The sequence below is a fragment of the Suncus etruscus genome, chromosome 14, assembly GCF_024139225.1.
Source record: "Suncus etruscus isolate mSunEtr1 chromosome 14, mSunEtr1.pri.cur, whole genome shotgun sequence".
Classification (NCBI taxonomy): Eukaryota; Metazoa; Chordata; class Mammalia; order Eulipotyphla; family Soricidae; genus Suncus; species Suncus etruscus.
Genome location: NC_064861.1, coordinates 49,977,548 through 49,999,542, shown reverse-complemented (window position 1 = coordinate 49,999,542; position 21,995 = coordinate 49,977,548). Strand labels below are relative to the sequence as shown.

The 21,995-nt window shown below is 47.4% G+C and overlaps 1 protein-coding gene across 1 annotated transcript in view; it reads left to right on the top strand.

The window, feature by feature from the left end:
* CES1 (carboxylesterase 1) overlaps positions 1-21,995 on the top strand; it is a 29,047-nt gene that overhangs the window by 6,683 nt on the left and 369 nt on the right. Inside the window, exons 3-13 of the mRNA XM_049786110.1 lie at positions 2,068-2,212; positions 5,073-5,206; positions 7,394-7,547; positions 9,320-9,424; positions 11,452-11,556; positions 13,818-13,856; positions 15,227-15,367; positions 16,799-16,879; positions 17,114-17,261; positions 20,733-20,864; positions 21,731-21,803. Coding sequence (XP_049642067.1) covers positions 2,068-2,212; positions 5,073-5,206; positions 7,394-7,547; positions 9,320-9,424; positions 11,452-11,556; positions 13,818-13,856; positions 15,227-15,367; positions 16,799-16,879; positions 17,114-17,261; positions 20,733-20,864; positions 21,731-21,803 — 1,257 coding nt within the window. The remainder of the gene's footprint in view (positions 1-2,067; positions 2,213-5,072; positions 5,207-7,393; positions 7,548-9,319; positions 9,425-11,451; positions 11,557-13,817; positions 13,857-15,226; positions 15,368-16,798; positions 16,880-17,113; positions 17,262-20,732; positions 20,865-21,730; positions 21,804-21,995) is intronic.

Sequence of the window (21,995 nt, the reverse complement as noted above, 5' to 3'; positions counted from 1 at the left end):
CGTCTCTCATTTATAAATATGTCATAAACATCATTCTATGTTATTAAATGTCACAATCTGATATTTAATAATCATATAATATTGAGTATTGCATCGTAAGTCATTTATTTGATCTCCTATTTGGGGGGTTTATTTAGTTGCTTTTTATATTACAAAGAAGATTGTGGTAAAAATAGCTAAATCTTTATGTGTATTCATGTTATTTTTGGATAACTTCCAAGGTATAACATTTCTGAGTCAAAAAGTATGAGCATTGTGTTAAATTTTCTTCACTTTCCATCACTTTCCATGAATATATAAAACCTCCCATTCATCAGTCCTGCAGTAATGCATAATAGTTATTGCAAGAAAACTGTTAATAACAATAAGAATCATCATCATTATGGAGATTCCTCCAAAAACTGAAATTGAGCTCCCATACGATCCAGCTATACCACTCCTAGGGATATAACCTAGGAACACAAAAATATAATACAAAAATCCCTTCCTCACACCGATATTCATTGCACCACTATTTACAATAGCCAGACTCTGGAAACAACCAAGATGCCCTTCGACAGATGAATGGCTAAAGAAACTGTGATTCATATACACAATGGAATATTATGCAGCTGTCAGGAGAGAAGAAGTCATGACATTTTCCTATACATGGAATCTATGATGCTGAGTGAAATAAGTCAGAGGGAGATAGATGCAAAATAGTCTCACTCATCTATGAGTTTTAAGAAAAAATAAAATACATTTTTGCAATCTATTATGCTTAATGAAATAAGTCAGAGGAAGAGAGATAGACGCAGAATAGTCTCACTCATCTATGGGTTTTAAGAAAAAATAAAATACATTTTTACAATAATTCCCAGAGACAAAAGAGAAGAGGACTGGTAGGTCCAGCTCATGACATGAAGCTCACCACAAATAGTGATGAGTGCAGTTAGAGAAATAACTACATTGAGAACAACGTGTATGAATGAGGGAAGTGGAAAACCTGTCTAGTGTACAGGTGGGGGTGGGGTGGGAAGGAGGGAGAATTGGGACATTGGTGGTGGGAATATTGCACTGGTGAAGGGGGATGTTGTTTACATGACTGAAACCCAACTACAATCATATTTGTAATCAAGGTGTTTAAATAAAATTATTAAGTAAAAAATCATCATCATTATTATCCTCACTATATTTGATTTGAATCACATATATCTGCTTTTCAGGGTATACGCATTTATTCCTACCTTTGGAAATTTGAATTTCTTCTTTTGTGACCATTACGCCCCTTGTGCTGAGTGCTCTGGAATACATTTCTCCAGGACAGAAATCAAGCAGTCATATTTATGGTTCTGATTCTGCCCCTAAAAGCATGTTATGGACCCTTGCTGCCCGATCAGTACAAAACACACTGCAAGTATTGCCTGCTCCTGGGGCAAGTTGCAGTTCAGACAAGCTTCTTACAAGGTCCTTTAAAAAAAATCTAAACAATGTAGCAAGGATATTTCTGGCTACTTGAGCTTTAAACTACTGGGCACATGAAGGAGACTTGGAGCAGTACCTGGCCCGCTGGCCAGGCTCAGGCCTGGATGTGACCTCTTTAAGGCCTGTGTAAGAACAGCTCACTGTGCTTGCCTGAAATGGACTGATAGGGAATTTTTAGATAGTGGGGTTTACAGATCCTTAGAGAAATCAAACAAATCAGATATGGCAAATGGGTCCAGAGTAGATGGTGAAAGATCACCAGGTCATGCAGCAAATGATTAGTTGAGGCTTCCTAACTTCCCCTGTAGGTTCCATCCCTGACCTCTTGTGGACCCCAACATCTATGCTTCTAGTTTAGGGGAGCCTCCCAGAAGATCCCAGGCTGTCAGGACACTGAGAAGGCCCAGGGAGGGGAGATCTGGTTGGTCTAACCTCCCTCTAACTGCCCTCTAATCACTGCAGGCAGCCTCCTGCCATTCCAGAGTCTTCAGGCAGCCATGACAAGTCTGTTTATAGCCCACCCCCTCCAGATCCAGCCTCTAACCAGAGGGGCTCTTGCTCGGCTCTGCTAACCAATAGGCCGTCCTGTCCCGCCCTGTCTAGGTGCTCCCAGGATGCCGTGAGTGGCCAGGTGATATCGGAGATGATCACGAACCGAAAGGAGAACATTCCCCTCAAGTTCTCTGAAGACTGTCTCTACCTCAATATTTACACACCCGCTGACCTGAGTAAGAAGACCAGGCTGCCAGTAAGCACAGGGAGCACTGGGGTGTTGGCCAGGAAGCAGGGGGGCAGCAGGGACAGAAGAAAGGAGACAGCACAGGGTAGTATTATTTTGGAGACCCTGGGGGTTCTTTTTATTCTCATAGCTATGAGAAAGCCGCCAAGTTACATACCTCATTTCCCCTAGTGACAGGCAATGTTTTAGGGGTTTGTTGGGCCTCACTATGCACAGTGCAGCTTCCCCATAACCTCTCAGGTGAAGGGAAGGTGGGTTACTCATAGCAGCTACCTTAGGAGTCGAACACCCAAAGCAGAACAGCCATTTCCCATGCTGGCGGAAGCTCAGAGCAAAAACAGCCACTGAGGCCTATTTTACTGATGGGGAGACTGAGGCATTTTTGTAGAGTAGGCATATGGGGAGCTCTGGTGTCCTCATTTTCACTGCAGTTCTCTCTGGGGCCTGGGATGGGGCTCAGTGGTTGGGTACTGCAAGCCTTGCTTGTGGGACACCTTGGGTCTGAGCTCCATTCCCTCCCCCCCCACCCCCCCCATCACAGAGTTTCTGAGCCCGTATCAGTGAGACACTTTGGGGACAGAGCCAGGGAGGTGCCAACAGCACTTGGCTTTATTGGAGTCAACTCCCTGCCAGTATATTGTGGCGGAGTTGGCACAATCTCAGGATAGCGTGAGTCAGCACTTCCAGGGGAAGGCAGAAGCTCAGAGATGGGAGAGGCTCCCAGGCTATGGTGGGAAACAGGGAGGGTTCACTGAAGACACCTGGAGAGAGACAGGAGGGGTGCATGTCAGCCATCTCCCAGGCTCAGCCCTGCCCAGCCATCCAAAAGTGGGGCATGTCTGAACCTGTGACTCAAAACTGGCTCTGTGTATGTTTGGCTCAGAGGAGGGCAAGGCAAAGGCTTGTTCATTCTTTCATTCTTTCATTCATTCTTCTCCTAACAGACTCAGAGCTCTGATGTAGCTCAAGCATAGCTAGTTTGAGGGGTCACTGGTGAGGAGAAACATGAAACCTTGACCACACAACTCCTCTCTTCTTGTTTTGGGTCACACCCGGCAGCTCTCAGGTGTTATTCCTGGCTCCATGCTCAGAAATCACTCTTGGCAGGCTTGGGGGACCATATGGAATGCCGGGATTCGAACCAATGACCTTCTACATGAAAGGCAAAGGCCTTACCTCCATGCTATCTCTCCAGCCCCACAACTCCTCTCTTCAAAGGACTCTGTAATTGGGCCGTAGAGACATGGACTGTCTCCCCACAGCCAGAATCCCTTACCTGCCTGTCTGGGCCTCACATTTGCTCCCTCACTGAGCTAATAGGAGGAGCAAGAGCTCTGGGTGGATGCAGGCTCTGGAATCTTACTTCTTTCTGCCTTTTATGAGCCCAGAGCCCCAGCTGTCTGGCCTATCCTCAGGGACAGTCATGTTATCATTCTTGGCGATGAACACAAAGTTTGGGTGCCTATTCCTGAAAGGTCAATGTCAAGAGACAGGGGTTGATGTAAGAAATAGAGTTTTTATTTTTGTTTTAGTTTTCGGTTTCTGGGCTACACCTGGTGGCACTCAGGGTACCACTGGCTTTGCACTCAGAAATTACTCCTGACAGGCTTAGGAGACCATATGGGATGCAGGGGATTGAATCTGGGTTGGCCACATGCAAGGCACAAATGCCCTACCCACGGTGCTATTGCTCATGCCGTTCAGGGGTTAACAACCCTAGTGCATCAGCACAGCATGAGAACATGTCAGAACCACAGGAGAGGGCAAAGGCCTTTCTCAAAGGTTGAAAGAAACTCTTGTTTGCACACTTACACAGTCAAGCATGATCTCAGGACCTTGGCAGTAAGCGAGGCAAGTCCTGAGACTTTTGGCAGAGCTGGAGGCAAGATATCTTTTTGGCCTAATAGCCAACCTGCTGCACAAGAGCTTCTGGCTTCTGTGTGGGGGGCTCTGGAGTCCCCTGCTGGACACTTCTTTTTTATTTTATTATTTATTTGTTTGTTTGTTTGTTTGTTTTTGGTTTTTGGGTCACACCCGGCAGCTCTTCTGCATGCAAGACAAAAGCCTTACCTCCATGCTATCTCTCCGGCCCCCCTGCTGGGCATTTCAAGTCTTGCTTTTTCTACTGGAGACCTGCCTATGGGTGGATGCTGTGCCCTACCTTCCTATACTTGAAAGAGAATAGTGGTTTCTTTCTCAGGACACACTGTTTATCTTATCAGTTCTTTACATTGTTTTCCTAAGTGACAAATTATCCCAACATTATTACCTATGTCACTCTTCTTGGCTGTCAGAGTTCTTACCAGGCTGTTAGGTCCTTTCTTACTGCTGATTTTAATCATACTCTTGGCACAGTGCCTATTCTCAGATCCTGTGATAGATTTCATGAAGGAGGTGGCTTTGAGGCTGGCCTTTGGGAATGGTGGTGTTCGGGGATACTAAGGAGGTAGAGGGGAGGTCTCATAAGGAAGAATACCCCAGGTTATGCATATTTAGATGCTGCAGGGCAGTTTAATTCAGGACACAGAGGTCATTATCATGAAGGTAAGACACCCAGGTGCTTCTTCCTGCAGAGTCTGCTGAGCTAGGTAAGGGTCCAAGTGAGAAAATGATGGGAGTTTCGGGGAGCTGCCCCCATGTTAGTGGTCTCCACATGAAAGAGCCTAGGATTCAGAGGGGCTGGGGACACAGTGGAAGTCCCTAGGTAGCACTGAGAAGTATCTTGGCCCAGGCAGGAAGGCGGGAGAGTGACTGTACTGGGTTCTAGGCTTCAATAAGACTCTATGGCCATAACCAAAGCAGGTTGCCCTTTAGGTTGGCTCCAGCTCTGCAACCTCCCCCTATACTGTGGTCCTTCCTCTTCACTCAGGTGATGGTATGGATCCATGGAGGGGGTCTTGTGGTAGGCGGCGCATCTACCTATGATGGGCTGGCCCTGTCTGCCCATGAAGACGTGGTGGTGGTGACCATCCAGTACCGCCTGGGTATCCTGGGGTTCTTCAGGTAAGACACAAAACTCACCTCCCTGCCCAAGGCTGCTCCAAGTAGTGTGTCAGGTCCAGCTCAGGCCCTGCCAGCACTCCAGGGCATCTTGGCTAAGGTTCCTAGTAAAAGTCCAACTTGTTGCTAGGCTGCCGCCTCCTCCTCATAATTCCGATGCACCAGTCTTCCTGCTTCTGTGCAATTTTTGTGTGCTCTTCCCTCTGCAGGGACTGTCTGATTCCAAACAATAAATCCTTATTGGTCCTGAATGACCCAGCTCTCATGTCACCTCCCCAAAGTTCCCATCTCCTCTTCATCTGTTCACCTCAGCATATTTACACTGCCAGGATAGCTCAGCATGGCCACTAGAATGATCCTCCAGGAGGGACAACAGGGCAAAGTATAGCAGTGCTAGGCCTGCTTGTCCTGTTTCCTCCTCCCTTTGGGATTGCCGATTTCAAGGACAAGCACTGAGTGTCCTGCAGGAAACAGTAACTTTGAGTCTTTTGGAAGTGTCCTGGCCCCAGACCTTTGAGGGCTGATTGCTGACTGGGGGCCACGGGTGCTGGTTCTGCCCTCTGGAACTGGAAGAAAGGTGATCCAAGTTTGTCATGGCTAGGGTACCCTGCCTCCATGGACTCCTCTCCCTCCTATGGCCAACTCCTCTGTCCCTGCTATATAGTAAAAGGGCTTCTGAGCTCTTTCCCCTTATTATCTGCCTATTCTTCCCTCTGTCCACACCTATAGGATTTTTACCCCAAGTGCCACTGGCTTATCCATCAGGGTCACCAGGAACCCCCTAGCTCTCATCCTGGCAACCAACATGCCCACATGACCTTGGCTGCAGCCACATTGATTGCTCACACGTTTTTTGTTGTTGTTGTTGTTGTTATTGGTTTTGTTTTTGAGCCATACTTGGCAGGGCTTATTCCTGGCTTTGCGCTCAGAAATTACTCCTGGCAGTCTCAGAGGACCATATGGGATGCTGGGATTGAACCCCAGATAGGCAGGCCATGTGCCCAACTCACTGTGCCATCATTCTGGACCCTGCTTTTTTTCTTTTTGGTTTTTGGGCCACACCCGGCATTGCTCAGGGGTTACTCCTGCTCAGAAATAGCTCCTGGCAGGCATGGGGTACCATATGGGACACAGGGATTTGAACCAACCACCTTTGGTCCTGGAGCAGCTGCTTGCAAGGCAAACGCTGCTGTGCTATCTCTCCGGGCCCTGGACCCTGCTTTTTAATGCTTCTTTGGGTTCTTAGGCAGCTGCTCCATCCTGCAGGATAGTCACTGGCCTCTCTTCCTTGGCCTGGACCGCTGTGTGTGTGTCCCCTTTCCATCTCCACTAGTGCTTGAGTGATCTCAAGGGGCACCTCCACAGCTGTATTTGTTGCCCAAAACTCTGTTTTTATAGACATATGTACATAATTACTTACCTCTGCCCTTTCCACTTCACACCAGCAGAGCACGTGGACATATATGTGGTCCCCTCCACTTCTGAAACACTTACCCTTTCTCACAGCACCACCTGCTGGGAGCTACAGGGCTTCCTTGTCTCATCGCATCCATGGGCCAGAGATGACCATGCAATCCCTGTACAATCTCCTATTCAAGTCCAACCTGTCCTCGTTTCTCTCCTGGGCTTGCCTTAGTCAAGGCCCCTGAGATCTCTCATGTGGTTATGACAAGAAGCATCTATGTTTATAACTCTGCAACTTTTACACCAGGTTTGATCCTCGAAGTGGAAAGATAGATCCTTAAAATATAAGTGCCCCATATCATTCCCTTGCAGTGGCTGCCCATGGTCTGTATAAAGACCCACTGGACTCTTTTAGTTACAGCTTCTACAGTTCTTTGTTCACAGGGCTTAGTCATGTGAGGAAAGGATCCTCTTTCCTACCTCACACTCTACCCGTTCTCTCACCCTCTTTTATTGTTATTACCTGTTCTTCTCTGTACATATGTCAACTTGTTTCTGTCCATTTGCCTCAACTCCTAGTCCTGAGAACAGTGTTTGGCACAGAGCAGGTATTTAGTGAGTAGAGGCTGCAAGATCACAGACACAGCAGCGGGTGAACCCACGACTTCAGGATGTGGATAAGCTAGTGCCAGTCCCATGAGTTCACCTGGAGCCCTGAACCCCATTTCCAGTCCTGAGAATCCTGCCATGACATCTGTGGCCCCCCTCCTATTGTCTGGTTCACAGCACAGGGGATGAACACTGCCTAGGGAACTGGGGTCATTTGGACCAGGTGGCCGCCCTGCGCTGGGTCCAGGAGAACATCGCCAACTTTGGAGGGAACCCCGGCTCTGTGACCATCTTTGGGGAGTCAGCAGGAGGCGAGAGTGTTTCTGTGCTTGTAAGTGTTCCTCCTGGGCTATCTCTGGTGGTTGCTGCTGCCAATCCCTGGAGGCGCCTTTACTTCAATAGCTGGGTTTAGGGGTGGCTGCCCTTATGGCAGAGAGCCAATGGCCAACCTCTCCATGTTCTGGAAAGCTCAGGGTTCGGCTGATCTTGCCACTGTGGCTGGAAACAATGATATTCTTTATGTTCCTTCCTGATTGAGCCCTTTGTTCTTATCCCCATCATTCCACTCCAAGGACTCAAAGAAAGGAAGGGTGGACTAATTGATAAAGAAGCTCTGGTTGCTGGAGGGCTCAAAGCCAAATCCACACTGGTGAGCACTGGCTCAGTTCCTCTGAGCTGATCTGTGCCTCATGGAGGAATCAGTCCCTGGGGTTGCAGCTGGGCTGGGGGATGTGGAAAAGTGAAGGTAGAGTGTGAGGGTAGCACAGGGCCTGTGGGAACTATGTAGTATCAGGACCACAGGGATGGGTGGAGGGGAGTCTGGCTGGAGAAGGGGTGGGGTTGTGATAGAGTCACTGGGTAAGGCAAATGGTAAATTTGTTTGAAAGCTCTCAGAACCTGTTTGGCTACCCCAGAGTAGAGTACATAGGCTGCGCTATTTGTGCCTTTCTTTTAAACAAGTATGGGTTTCATCACTGAATGCATAGAAAAAAACATTTTTATCTTTTATAAAGGTGAAGAAAAAGAACACAGAGAATGCAAAGCAGAAAAGAGGCACCCACAGCCCCCCCCCCCCCCCGCCCCCAAGCATGCTCACCATGCATGTCATTCATGATCTTTTCTGGCCTCTTTTTCCATGGTCTCCATCTGCTTATCCATTACTACAGACTGTTTTGTATTTTCAAACCTTCACTAACAGGATGGTTAAACATCCTTGAATTATGAAGAACCTTTCCACAGTACTTTTTTTTTTTTTATCATTGAGTAGCATTCCATGGTCAGAAATTTTGGAAACCAGTTGCTCTTCCTGTGCACTTGCTCTTGACATCATGTATAGTTTTTAGTTTTCACAATATGAAGATCTTAGAAGTCATAGTGAGCCTTCCTGATGATATTCTGAATCATAACGGTATATTCTGAATTAGAACCATGTGTCTGAAGTGTTAAGCCAGTGAGAGCTCAGAGGTTGGGATACATACTTTGCATGCCCTGGGACTATAGTTTAAGCCCCAGAACCTCCTGGCCCTCTGAGTAGGACTCAGGGTGTTTCCGATTGTCCTCTGGGCCCATGGGACATGAGCAGCTTTGCATCTTCGGTTCCTAACATTGAAACTCCTTATCTGCTGATATGACAGGAGTGATTCCAGGAGTCACCAAACTCTTAGCACTGCTTGGAACCCCCCCCCCCCAAATTAGCACAAAGTGTTGAGGGAAATATGGACCTGAAAGGGAACATCATGGATCAGAGCCCAGGTCTGCATGAGGCAAGCTCAGGGCCTGTTCCTGGTGCCCCATGTTGCCTGCATTAGGCCAGTCTCATTCTCAGCCTGGATTCTGAAACAGTGCATGCGTACCATGATGTGCTCAGAATTGATTTCTCAGAATCCTCTGGATATGTCTGACAAGTTCAGCCAGTAGCCCACTTCCTGTCTGTCCCTGTACCCTTGCCTTGCTCCCTCCTTAAGAAGCTTTCCTGGGGATGCTGGAGTCTGGGCCAGCCTGGATGAACTCCAGGCTCTGTAGAGGGGTAGGCCAGGGTAGAGTTGGGAGGAGCTCTTGCAGCCAGCTCTGTGAGCACACAGACCTCCACTTACCTCCCTGCAGGTCTTATCTCCGCTGGCCAAGGGCCTCTTCCATCGGGCCATCTCTGAGAGCGGCGTGGTTTTCACAGGAGGGCTGACGAAGAAGGACATGAAAGACTTAGCTCAGGTAGGCTTGCAATTTTGCGGGGACCCTTCTGCCCATGATGGGACTCTGCTCAGAGAATCAGGAAAGTGAGCGAGACAAGAAGATGCCCACTCATCTCCCAGCTTTACACCTGAGCTAGCTGCTAGGAATCCAGAGGAGCTACTGGCAGATCTCAGAGACAGACTTTAACCCTGCGCATGCACAACTATTGACCACACCCCCAAAGCCGTCCAGGTGAGGACGGGCCTTGCGGAAGCCTTTACTTATCATTGTGTCTTGTTCTTATCCGAGCCCACTTCAGAGAGGGCTCTGAACAGAAGAGCTCCTTCCTTGGGGCCTTGTGATGGGAATGTATCCTGCAGAATATGTTCGTTCTTTCACTCATTTACTCATCCAGTAGTTCTGCTAGAGGGATATGAGTCTTTCCTGAAGCTTCTGTCTTAGTGAGCAGACAGATGATCATGTAATGACAGTGGTCATGACGTCACCTCACTGAAGTGATGATGTCCTCATGGAATTTCAGATGTAATATCCTTATTGAATTCCAAAGGAGAGGAAGTTCCAGGAAAGGTTTCCTGGATAGTGTGCTGAGATCCAAGGATGAGCAGTCATTGAGATGGTGAGGAAAGACTATTCCACAACTAGAAGCAGGGGCCGGAGAGATAGCATGGAGGTAGGGCGTTTGCCTTGCATTCAGAAGGACTGTGGTTCGAATCTTGTCATTCCATATGGTTCCCCCGAGCCTGCCAGGAGCGATTTCTGAGCATAGAGCCAGGAGTAACCCCTGAGCGCTGCAGGGTGTGACCCAAAAACAAACAAACAAAAACAAAAAGCCACGTGGGCAATGACTTGGTGCAGGAGTGATGGAGGCAAAAAAAAGGCCAATGGGAGGGAATTGAAAGAAGGGGGACAGGGAAAAAGCTTCTTTTCTTGAAACTTAAGAAGGAGCCAAGGCAGATCCTGTTGGCGAGTAAGTGGGGGTGAGGGAGATGCCTGGGAGTCACTGCTGGTAAGCTGCCCAAACTCTTGAAAGGGGGTCAAGAGCCAGGCTGCTAGTGGCAGGGAAGTAAAGGCATCCCCTAGAACTTTGAAGATTCTGGAGAAAGTTTTATAGACTTCTTCAGCCATACACAAGAAGCAAGGAAAAAACAAACAAAGAAACAATCTATCCAGACTCACTTCTAAGAGGGAGAAGAGAATTTCAAAGAAACACAGGAAGAAGGGGCCAGAGTGATAGCACAGTGGTAAGGCATTTGCCTTGCATGTGACTGATCCAGGAGGGACTTCGGTTTGATCCCCCGGTGTCCCATATAGTCCCCCAAGCCAGGAGCTATTTCTGAGTGCATAGCCAGGAGTAACCCCTGAGTATCACCGGGTGTGGCCCCAATTCCCCCCCTTAAAGGGAAAAAAAAAAGAAACACAGAAAGGGAGGCAGAGACAGGCCAATTTCATTGTCAACAGAAATTAACATTGGCAAATGCAGGACCTTGAATTCTGTCTCAGCCTGTGCTTCTCCATCTTTCTCCCTCTGCTCTTAGTCTCTGTCTACAAGTCGTGACCTTTTCTGTACACGAGTTATGACCTTTCTCTCCCATATCTCTCTGTTTCCCCACCACATTCTGTTCTCCCTCCTCACCTCCTCCTTGAACCTTCTGTGATTCAGCAAACACATCCAGCATGGTTTCTGCCATGAGCTTTGTCCTGATGGAGGAATCCCACACTTGTTCTGTGCTTTCCCCAAGGGCTCTGGAGTCGCCTTTCTGTAATCTGCATCTTTCCCTCTGACCACCCTTTAGTGAATGCCCTTCCAGGCTCATGTATGATTTGGAACTAGCTTGTGCGAGGCATGTAGCACCTTGTTCTGTGATTCTACTTATTTAACTGTAATACCATGGACATGAAGGGCCAGGACCGCCATGGAGACTTGCCAGGGTAGGGTGCCAGAACCCCTACTGACTTCAGGCACAGAGATTCTTGCCAAACAGCTCTTTGAGGGTGGAAGGGAGGGACATGGCTTCCTAATGCTGCTATCACCATTCTCTCTGCAGAAAGTCGCAGTCTTTTCTGGGTGCAAAACCACCACATCAGCTGTAATGGTGCATTGCCTACGTCAGAAGTCAGAGGAGGACCTTTTGGAGACAGCACTGAAGTTGGTAGGTGCACCACTTAACACAGGGCTCCTAACCTGCTAGCCTGGCCCCAGGCCTCAGCACTTAACCTGTCACTTCTCCCATAGAATCTTCAATTTAGCAATTCCTAGTCCCTCAGAGGACAGATGACCTCAGAAGCTGAATTAGAATGTCTTCCTTTCTTTTTTATATGAAACAGCCCATAATTATTAGCCAAGTTCAAAATGACATCAGGATAATTCAAGGCTATCAAAGCTCACCATTATGCAGCTTTTGTTTTCTGATACATTTCTGGGCAGCGAAACATTGCCTAATCCCAGACAAAACTGCCATCCCAGATTTTGAAGCTAACGATAGTTAAAACAAAGATTTTGAGGAAGGTTGTCACAGTCTTGGGTAATTTGAAAATTTGCTTCATTATGTCCCTGTAGAGGTTCAATGTTTTGTGTTTCCTGAAACTTTGTCTCAATTGATTCTAGCAAAATAATCTGCTCACTCTGTTATGCACCTATATCTGCGATCATTGATTCATCATTTTCTTTTTCTTTTTGTTTTGCCAAACTCAGTGATGGGCTGAGGAATTATTCCTGGGGGCCGAGGAGACCATATGGAATTTTGGGCATCAAATCCAGGTCTTCTGTGTGTAAAGCAAATACCTTATTTGCTGTGCTATCACTCCTTCCCCATTCATCATTTTCTTATCCATTCATTTATCTCTAATTCATCGATATCCTTTCAACAATCTACTATCAATTCACCTACCAACTCATCCATGCCTTCTATTCATTTATTATCAATCACCTATGTATCAACTAGACATTGTATATCTTCACTTGGTTATCCATCCTTCTAAAATCAATGATCCATCTATCACCTACCTGCTCAATCCAATCATTATCCATTTAACTCTCCCATACTCCTTGTATTGACCAGCTCCTCCCTCCCATCCATTTTCAGCATACTAGGTGTTATTAGACATGAGTCAGCCATTGTCCCTGGTCTCATGGAACTGTCTGATGAGAAATGCTTGTTGTGCTTCCTTGCTTGAATTTGGTGAGCAGAGAGAGGGAAAGCATTGGTTATGGGAGAAGGGCTGCTTCATAGAGGAAGGACATATGGGGGTGGATGCAGGCTGTGGCAATGTGTCCTTAGAGTAAACTACAGCTGGACAAATGTTCCAGGAACAGAGCAGGATCAGGAACAACCACTTGATCTTGTATGCTCCATGGACCCTGGGTACCTGAGGGAGTCCTGGACCTCTTCTCGGGTTCCTGCTTGTCTTTCTGGAAGTGAGTTCAGCATGGCTTGGGGCTTGGATCCTGGTTTCACAAGAAGTTCCCAAGAACAGTTTCCTATGCTTGGACAAAGAGATTGATGTGCTCAAAGAATCAAGACTGATGTGTGGATGTGATTGTGATTGTATGGACTATTTATGATGTCTGCAAAGACACATTTACTTTAATAGTTCTCCCATAGCATTGAAGTGCCCAGTTTAGAAGGGTGAGTTGGTGACTGTAAGACTATGAAGTTAAGAGCCTGTGTTATTCGTTTGAGATTTTCTGATAGCACGTGGAAGTACTTCTTTAATGAACACTCTCCCACACACACACACACACACACACACACACACACACACACTCACACACACACACACACCTATAATAGGAAGACTAACTGGTCAGATAAATTGAAAAATTGGCTATAATCAGGACAGTCTTGATTGAATGCACAACGAGAGAGACATGCTGTGAGAAAAACCATCTCCAAATGCCTTGTGAAGGAAAAGGAAGGTATTGCAACAGAGTTGTCAAAGAACTGGAAAGTCCAGGGTGGATGGCTTCAGGTGTGGCTGAATCCAGGTCAATCTGTTAGCTTTACTCTTAAGCAGGTTTTTCCATTGGAGAGATTATACAGATAATAACAATTCATATTATATATGTTTAAATTTTTTTTCTTTTCTGAGAATTATTGCCATAGTTTTTCAGTAAGTGCTACTAAGACTGACAGGTGCCTGGATTTTTGGAGGGAGTTTGAGGAAGGGGGAAACTACCACAGGAAAACAGGGTGTTTTAGCTGGGGGCTGCAGAAGGAGACCTGAATGGAAGGCTGGGAAGGTCCCAATACTCACTCCAGAGCCCCACTCACTCTCTACCTACACCCCATTTGGTGCCCAGGGCCTCCTGGCCTACTCTCTTGTAGAAGACCCTGAGACCCTGGCATGCATGGCACAGCTTTTGATCCCTAGCAGTTCCACCCACACCCAGTCTCTGCCTTTGTCTTTACAGAAATTATTTGCACTGGATTTACTTGAAGACCCCAGAGAGGTAAGGAAGGCCCTTGGGTTTCTTGATTACAGGTTTTAAGTCTTGCTTGTTTAAGCTGTCATCAAGCTTAAGTGAGAAAATTCTCCCTGGCAACTCCTCGGATTTCTCCTGCAAGGTCCAGAGAGGGAAAGCAATTTGCTTGAGTAACACAGTCAGGGACCAGCTGGTGGGCTAGAACCTGTGGCTCCTAATCCAAGATTCATCATCAGTCTGAACCCCCTGGGTTAGCCAACTTTGCCTCTTCTGATTTCCTGCTCCTGGTTCTATATGGTGAAGGTGCCCATATGTAAGCCCCAGCATCCTCTCTACTGGACTATCTCTCTAGCCCAACTCTGCTGCTTAAAGGAGCTCCCAACTGTTCCATGCATCCTTTAGAAATATTTCTCTATCCCAAACCTTGAGGTTTTGTTTGCAATCTTGATTCTGATTTCTTTCTTTGGTTTAATACCTTTTATATCATATAGCTATACTGCCTCATGGAGTGTCGAGTATGAGATATGATTGAATAGTTTAATCCACTTAGTGTTAATAGCATTTATTTATTTCCAACCCATCTTAGCCATTCCCTCCACTCCCCAAGCCCCACAAAACGGCCAGATGCTGATATTCCATGTAATTTCTTTTGCCACTTCAGTTTCAGAAGTTGGTATCACATTGCTGACCCCAAGCACAGAGGCAAGAGTAAGCCCTGAGCACTCCTAGATGTGGTCCCCAAATCTCCACAATTTAAGAATTATTTTTAAAAAATTTAAAAAGTGGAGTGGACAGTGTTGTGGTGAGGCTGAAGGTTGCATTTAGTTACCTCATTGAGAGCCAGAAAAATGTTGAGCACTGCCCAGTTGAAATTTAGTCATAAAACAATAACAGCCTTGAACATACAAACAGAACAGATTATCTATGAAATAAAATCTCAAGTCAACACCTAAAACAAGTAATGGCAATAGAAAGTGAGGCTACCGCCTGACCGTACATTTCCCCAGGACGCCGAGTTCTTGTTCCTTGTTGCTCCCAGTTAGTGGTTCCCAGCAGTGGCAACAACTTTTGTAGCCAGAGGGACTGGGTGAATGACTTTTATTTCCAATGGAAATGTGAAAAGGAGATACCTTATACTTCAGAATGCAAATAGTAATGAAACACATGGGGGTTCCTTCTACTTTCCACATGTTCTTTTGAGTGAATGTTCTTTCTCTCATGCTCCAGTTCCATGTCTGGATCACTAGGGTCACACAGCCTTATCCCCCTGGGTTAGGGCCCATAGTGTGAAGGCCACAGCCTATGGCCACACGGGGCTCAGTGATGCTTTGCCCTGGAAGGGTGTGGGGTGTGGGTGCAACCTGCAGATGGGCTAACCCAGTGCTGGCCCTTCACAGAGCCACCCCTACCTGCCCACCGTGGTCGATGGTGTACTGCTGCCAAAGCTTCCTGAAGAGCTCCTGGCTGAGAAGAAATTCAACACTGTTCCCTACATTGTCGGGATCAACAAGCAAGAATTTGGCTGGATTCTTCCAACGGTGAGTGTGGGATGGGTCTCCCACTTACGAGGATGGGACCATGTAGCCCTTCCATAGTTAGTGTTAAGGCGCAGTCCTTCTCCAGGGCAGCTGGCCTGGCCCCCTCTTTGGCATGAGGTTTCCATGGGGACCTTCTTTGGTTGCCCTTTCTGGATCCTGGGCCGTGTGACCTGGGGATGGTGTCTCAACTATGCTCCCATTTGTCTTCAGGTTTCAGAGTCTTAAAGGTGGGAACTGGATAGTTATGTGGGTGTTTGGTACTTAAGCTATTTGGAAAGAAATCAGTAATCCCCAGAAACACTCACCAAATGTGCAGCAGGATTAGCAGATGGAGGGATGCCCTGGAGAACTCTTAATTCAGAAGACAAATGGGAGTCTGGGTTTCTCCTTCCATGGCTTGGTTGCTTGGAGGGTTTCTTCCCATGACCCTTGAGAAGCTACAGATAGTCGATTTGAGGACAGGAGAGATTTCTCTCACTGTCTTTCCACAAAGTTGACCAACCACCAAGTGACATGGCCAGGCTGCCACCAGGGAGAGTCCAGCTGGAATGGAACTCAGACCCGAGACCAAACAATGGAGATGACAGAAAGGTTGGGGTGTGTGAAGTGGTCGTAGGTGAGGGCGAGTCTTTCCTGGGCCGAGGGCCTGGGGTAGTTTCATAGGATTGTTTTGTGATGCCTCTCTAGAAGAAAAGCCGACTTTGATCATTTTTATGACAGGGAGTGGTGCAAGCAGAAGAAAAATACCCACTGAATTTAGGTTCTAAACATTAAACACCTCTGGCTGTTTCCTACAGAAAAAGTTTTGGGTGGTGGGTTGATATCCCCAAAGGGCTGAGCCAGGTTTTATAATTACAGGGTCAAGCTCAGTGACCTTAGCTACCTATGGTCAGAATTTGGCTGCAATGAACAAGACAGCAGGGGCTTTTAGGCATTTTAAGGGCTACACAAAAAGAGCACAGCTATCAGTTGCTGGAAGGCATGCTTGTGAAGTCCAGTGGAGAGGTTTGGTGGGATGGCATATGCAAAGCTCAGGAGCATTCACTTCAGAATGATTTTATTTCATGCCCAGGGTCAAAGGCCTCCAGAAGGATGTGGGGCTTCCATGGCATTCTGAGACAGGGAAATGTATTCGTGAAGTCTATGACATTGGCCCTGTAGCCTGTACTCTGACTTTTGGGCCTCAGGGACACACTGACCTCCAGGACACTGATGTGAATGACAATGACACATCCTCCAAGTTTCTGGATCTAATACTTTGCCTACCTTAAAAAAAAAAAAAAAAAAAAAGACTGCCTGACTCACCCAGACTCATGCCAACAAGGACAGGAGGCAAAAGGCCTTTTGGCCTGCAGGGGTAGGACAGCTGTTGGGTGTGAATCTTCCCGATTATCCCCAGGGGTTTACCAGTACTGGCCATTCTCTTGACAGATGTTGGGTTTCCCGCTGTCGGAAGGCAAGCTGGATGACCAGACGGCAGCATCACTCTTGTGGAAGGCCTTCTCCATGGTTGTAAGTGTTTGGGTCACTCCAGGAAGTGGCTGAGCTTGTCCTAGATCACAGACAGACTGAAGCTGGGATCTCGGCTGAGTCTCCCCCTTCTGCCTTTCCTTCCTTGCCCCCCTTTCACCCTTCAGGGACCAGCCAAGGCTGCATGAACCCCAAGTGATCCAGTCACCCAGCCTCCCTAGAGACAGCCTGGCCCTCACCAGCAGGGTGGTCACCCCCACTCTTGTACCATCCTAGGACATTCCTGAATCTCTCACTTCGGTGGTCACTGAGAAATACCTGGGCGAGACTAGTGACCCTGTCAAAAAGAAAGACCGGTTCTTGGACATGATGGCGGATCTGATGTTTGGAGTCCCCTCAGTGATAGTGGCTCGCAGCCATCGGGGTGAGTGTGGGAGACTGGATAGTGGGGATCAGAAAGGGGGGCCTCATTGGTTCTGGTGTCTGTTCTGCCCAGGTCTCAGTGTTGACAGACATATGGAAAATGCTGAGGGCCAGGTTGCCTCTCCCATCCAATTCCATATGGCACATTCCAGGTGTGGGGAGACCTTTGTGAGTTTGGTGTTTGTAAGAAAGTGCCCCAAGAAAGAGTCTGCCCATTGTGTTTTTAGGAGATGATCTCAGAACACATCAGCTGAGATCCTTCAGGAAAGGCCAGGAATCTGGTCAGTACTGCCAAGCAGGTATCCACCCTGAACAAGGGAGCAGGGAGACCCTCGCCTGTCCCACACAAATGTGAGGGAGCTTTGCCCCATCTCCAGATCTCAGGGACTGAAGACTTCCTCAGAGCTGTCAGTTGCAGTGTCCTCATGTGCAGAACACAGGGCAAAGCAACCCTAATGGCCAAATTATGTGACAGCCCTTCTGAGAGCAGCAGGAAGGGGATCAACTAAAGGCATTTGTTTCTTCCTGGAAGTCGACCAAATATTGCAAGACACACCTCTCAAGATTTCCAAGGTCAAAGCTGGTTTAACCAATGGAGCCAGGGAAGGGTGAAGCCGGGAGGGCTCAGGAAGGTGGTATAGGACCTTCTGGAAAACAGTGGGAAGTGAGGAGGATAACGGTTTGATGGTGTGTCCAGGTCTGGGACAGAATTCTGTGCATCCCAGTGTGTGCAGGGCTTGCCATGAACTTGGTTTTTTGTTTTGATTTGTTTTTTGGGCCACACCGGAGGTGCTCAGGAATTACTCCTGACTCTGCACTCAAAAACCATTTCTGGGAGGCTCGGGGGACCATATGGGATGCTGAGGATCAAACCACAGTCTGTCCCAGCTACATGCAAGGCAAATGCCCTATGCTGTGCTATTGCTCTGGTCCCTGCCATGGACTTGGGAACAAGGATCAAGACTGGATGAGGTAGGGATGAGGTTAAGGATGGATGAAGCACCTCCAGAGTGATTTCCCCAGGATCCTTCCTGGGGTCCTTCTAGAAGGGTCCTTCCCTCAATGATCATACCTATCTGTGAGCCTGGAAGTGGGTCTCATCCATCTCTCTCAGCTGCAGCTGTTTTGATTTGATTTTTGGTCATTGGGCCTTACCAGACTCAATTCAAGGCACCACCCTGGCTCTTTGGGAACATATAGTGCTGGGTAGTTTGGTCCTTCTGCAGGCAAATCAGTGCTCAGCCTGTGTCACTTGGCCTCTGGCCCCTTTAGTTTTATTTTTATTTGGTGATTATAGTTTAGGCAGAAAGTTTATTCCCATGAACTCATTTCTCTTTACAAAAAATGGATCCATTCCCTACCTTCTCTCCCCTGTGTTATGGTGGCTATTGCTAGAGTGGCAAAATGTCACCATCGTGGCAGAAGTCACCTTGGCAGTGCCAATGATAGAACTGAATACTGTGGGATCGGGGCCAGGGACCCAACTCGTGGTCTCAGGCTTGTGGGAAAGTGTTGTATTAAATAATTAACGATGGGGCTGGATGGAGGTGGATGCCATCCCAGGCCACGTGGTTCCGCAACCCCCATTCAGCCGGCGGGTCCCAGGCCCAGGTGAAAGCCGGAATCAAACTCACTCACAGGCAGGCATCAGGAAGCATCATCTTTATTCATGCCCTATTCACCACGTGTGTGGCCTATCTCATAACTTTTCAAGTATTCAGTCATTCTAGGCTACCCTGCATCTTAATTCCTTTCAGCCATTTTCCCTTTGGGCTCTATGCTGGTCAAAGACCAGAACGCAGAGACCCAAAAGCCAGAGTGCCCAGCAGCGCAGAAAGGCCCAAATCCCCTCTGTCCAAGGCTTATCTAACTTTTTCAAGACCCCTCCCAGGAATGGGCGGGGTCTTGCAGGTAAGGTCACACATAATATCTGGTTCCCAAGACCCCTCCCAGAAATGGGTGGGTCTCAGGTAGCTACACCTAAATCCAGGGTCTCAGATAGGTACACCTATAGGAAAGGTCCTCTGCCACTCAGCTACATGCCCTGAATCCTTGGGAATGTTTTTTTTTCCTTTTTTATTTTTATTTTTTATTTATGAAGACAAAGATGCAAAGAAAGAGGACAAGGTGAAGTTACAGTGGGAAGACAATCACCCATAAACAGAATTGAGCTAGGTAGCTCAAGAGTTAGCCATAAGAAGCAATATGAGGAGCTGGAGAGATAGCATGGAGGTAGGGCATTTGCCTTGCGTGCAGAAGGTTGGTGGTTCAAATCCCCGCATCCCACATGGTCCCCTGAACCTGCCAGGAGTGAATTCTGAGCCTGGAGCCAGGGGTGACCCCTGAAGTGTGCCGGGTATGACCCCCCCCCCCAAAAAAAGGGAAGCAATATGAGTGTCTCAGATGAATGTCTTTTTGGGGGGTTCTTGAGTTGGAGAGGGAAGGACCAAGGAGAGGAGAGAGGCCAGTTGCCCATGTGACCACTTATCTCCTTACTTCATCTCTTTCCTGGCTAAGCAAAAAGCAAGGTAAGTAAGGAACTAGGAAAATGAATTCAGAGTTTTAGGGTCTGAGTCACAAGAGACCAATTGTCCCCTTTCTGCCTGAGTCTCATGGAAGCAGACACAACTCCAGACCTGCAGCTTGGGTTTGATTCTGTCCTCTCAGGACTGTCTTGAATAGGTGAGAAAACACTGGAAGTGCTCACAACCAGGCAGCAAGATAATACTGTTGGGTGGTAGGTATTCTCAAGAGCAATGTGTGATATAGTGTTGATAGCAGTATGGACTGTGCTTGTAGGTGCTTTTACTGTGAATCTATCTGCAGGCCATGGAGAGGAAGTATAAGTAAACTGGCCCAATGCCTTGTAATAGAATTCTAGTAAATAGATTTTTCCCAAGGTTTCGGTTTCCATTCATCAACCCACTTATCCTTCCACCCAATCATTTGACCACCTATCCACCCATTCATTCATCCATCAACCATTTATGAACACACCACCCACCCATCTATTCATTTATTCATCCATCCACTCCATCCAATCATCTATCTACCCATTTATCCATCTGTCCCACTAACCTGTTCACCACCCATCTACTCACCTACCATTTAACCATACATCCATATGCCTACCTGCTCATCCTTCCATCCATTTGTTTATCCATTCATCTGTCTATCCATCCATCCATCCATTGTCATCCATCCATCATTGACTTATCCAATACCTAATTCAGCTCCTTCCTAGCTCTTTTTACCAATGCAAGTCACAGGACAGTTTCTAACCTGTTATCCTGTCATGGTGCTCACTGAGGGTTCTATAGGGTCATGGAATTCTGTAATGCATCTGGCACTCCAAACAGGATGTTGGTGCTTCTGTGGCCCAGGATCTGCTGAGCCACCAAGCCTGAGACACCCTGCTATGCCCAGTAATGTGTCTGGTAAGTGAATTGTTCATTTTCCTGTGTTTTCCCAGATTCTGGTGTCCCCACCTACATGTATGAGTTTGAATACCGACCCAGCTTCTCTCCAGAAATGAAACCCCAGACCGTGTTAGGAGACCATGGAGATGAGATCTTCTCGGTGTTTGGTGCCCCGATTCTGAAAGGTGATGCCTCTTTATTGACTGCCAGCTTGGAGTGAGATCTGGGTCAAGACTCAGATCAGTGTATATGGGCAAGGTCTTTCTCTTGGCATCTTTTCCCAAATTTATCATAAGTGGGTGGTGCTCCAGGTGGGCCTAGACTGGCTCCTGCTCTGACATACATGCTGGAGAACTTATTCATGCACCCTCACGCCCTCACTCATAGAATCTCCAGAACTGCTTATTCCACTGGTAATGGGTTCCCAGCAGGGTGTGCTCTGCCCAAGGACTAAATTTTTGCCCTTCACTCTCTCACAGTGCAGGAGGAGGACTGAGGTGAGAATTGGCAGTGATGTGGAATAGGCTAAAGTCTACTTCTCTAAACAAACACCAGGCAATCTTCCATCTGCTCATTTTCTTCCTCACACATACTTGAATGCAGTATGTTAGCTTAAAGATATGACAGTGACACAAGAGGCCATAATACTTGAGAATATGTGCTGTTGTTGTGAGAACATGAATGTGCTGTTTGAAAGAGATTCTTCACTGGGTCAAGATCCACAGATATAGGTTACTTGTGGCCTCCTTCCCTTGTTTTGGGTATGGTGGTCCTTTAAGGCATTGGCTACCCTCATCTTCCCAACTCTATGCATATGTGGGTGAGTGAAGGAAGCAGAGAAAAATACTATGGGAGAAGAAAACCACTTCTACCTTGAGGGGGGCTACTATTCAGAAATTTTGCTGGGGCTACTGCCCTGAGGGGAGGCAGAGGTGTGATTATCCATGACCTCAATTTTCTTAAAATGTTGGCATTGATTAAGGGTCTAAAGGAAGGGTCAGGTACAGTATGCTAGTAAGTTCTCCGTTGATGCCTGGCTTTTTCCCCACAGGTGGTGCCTCAGAGGAGGAGACAAAACTCAGCAAGATGATGATGAAATTTTGGGCCAACTTTGCTCGAAATGGGTGAGTCTGGCTACCCTCATGGCTTGGGTTTGAGAATGGGCAGTGTGTGTGTATGGGCAGTGGTGGCGGTGGGGTGGTGGCAGTTGAGTGTTGAACTTCTGACCCTGACAGAGTCACAGGGCCTCCAGAAGTCTGAAGCTTCATCCCTGAAAGTATCAGCCGTGGGAAGGGAACTTGGCTCCCTCTGTAGAG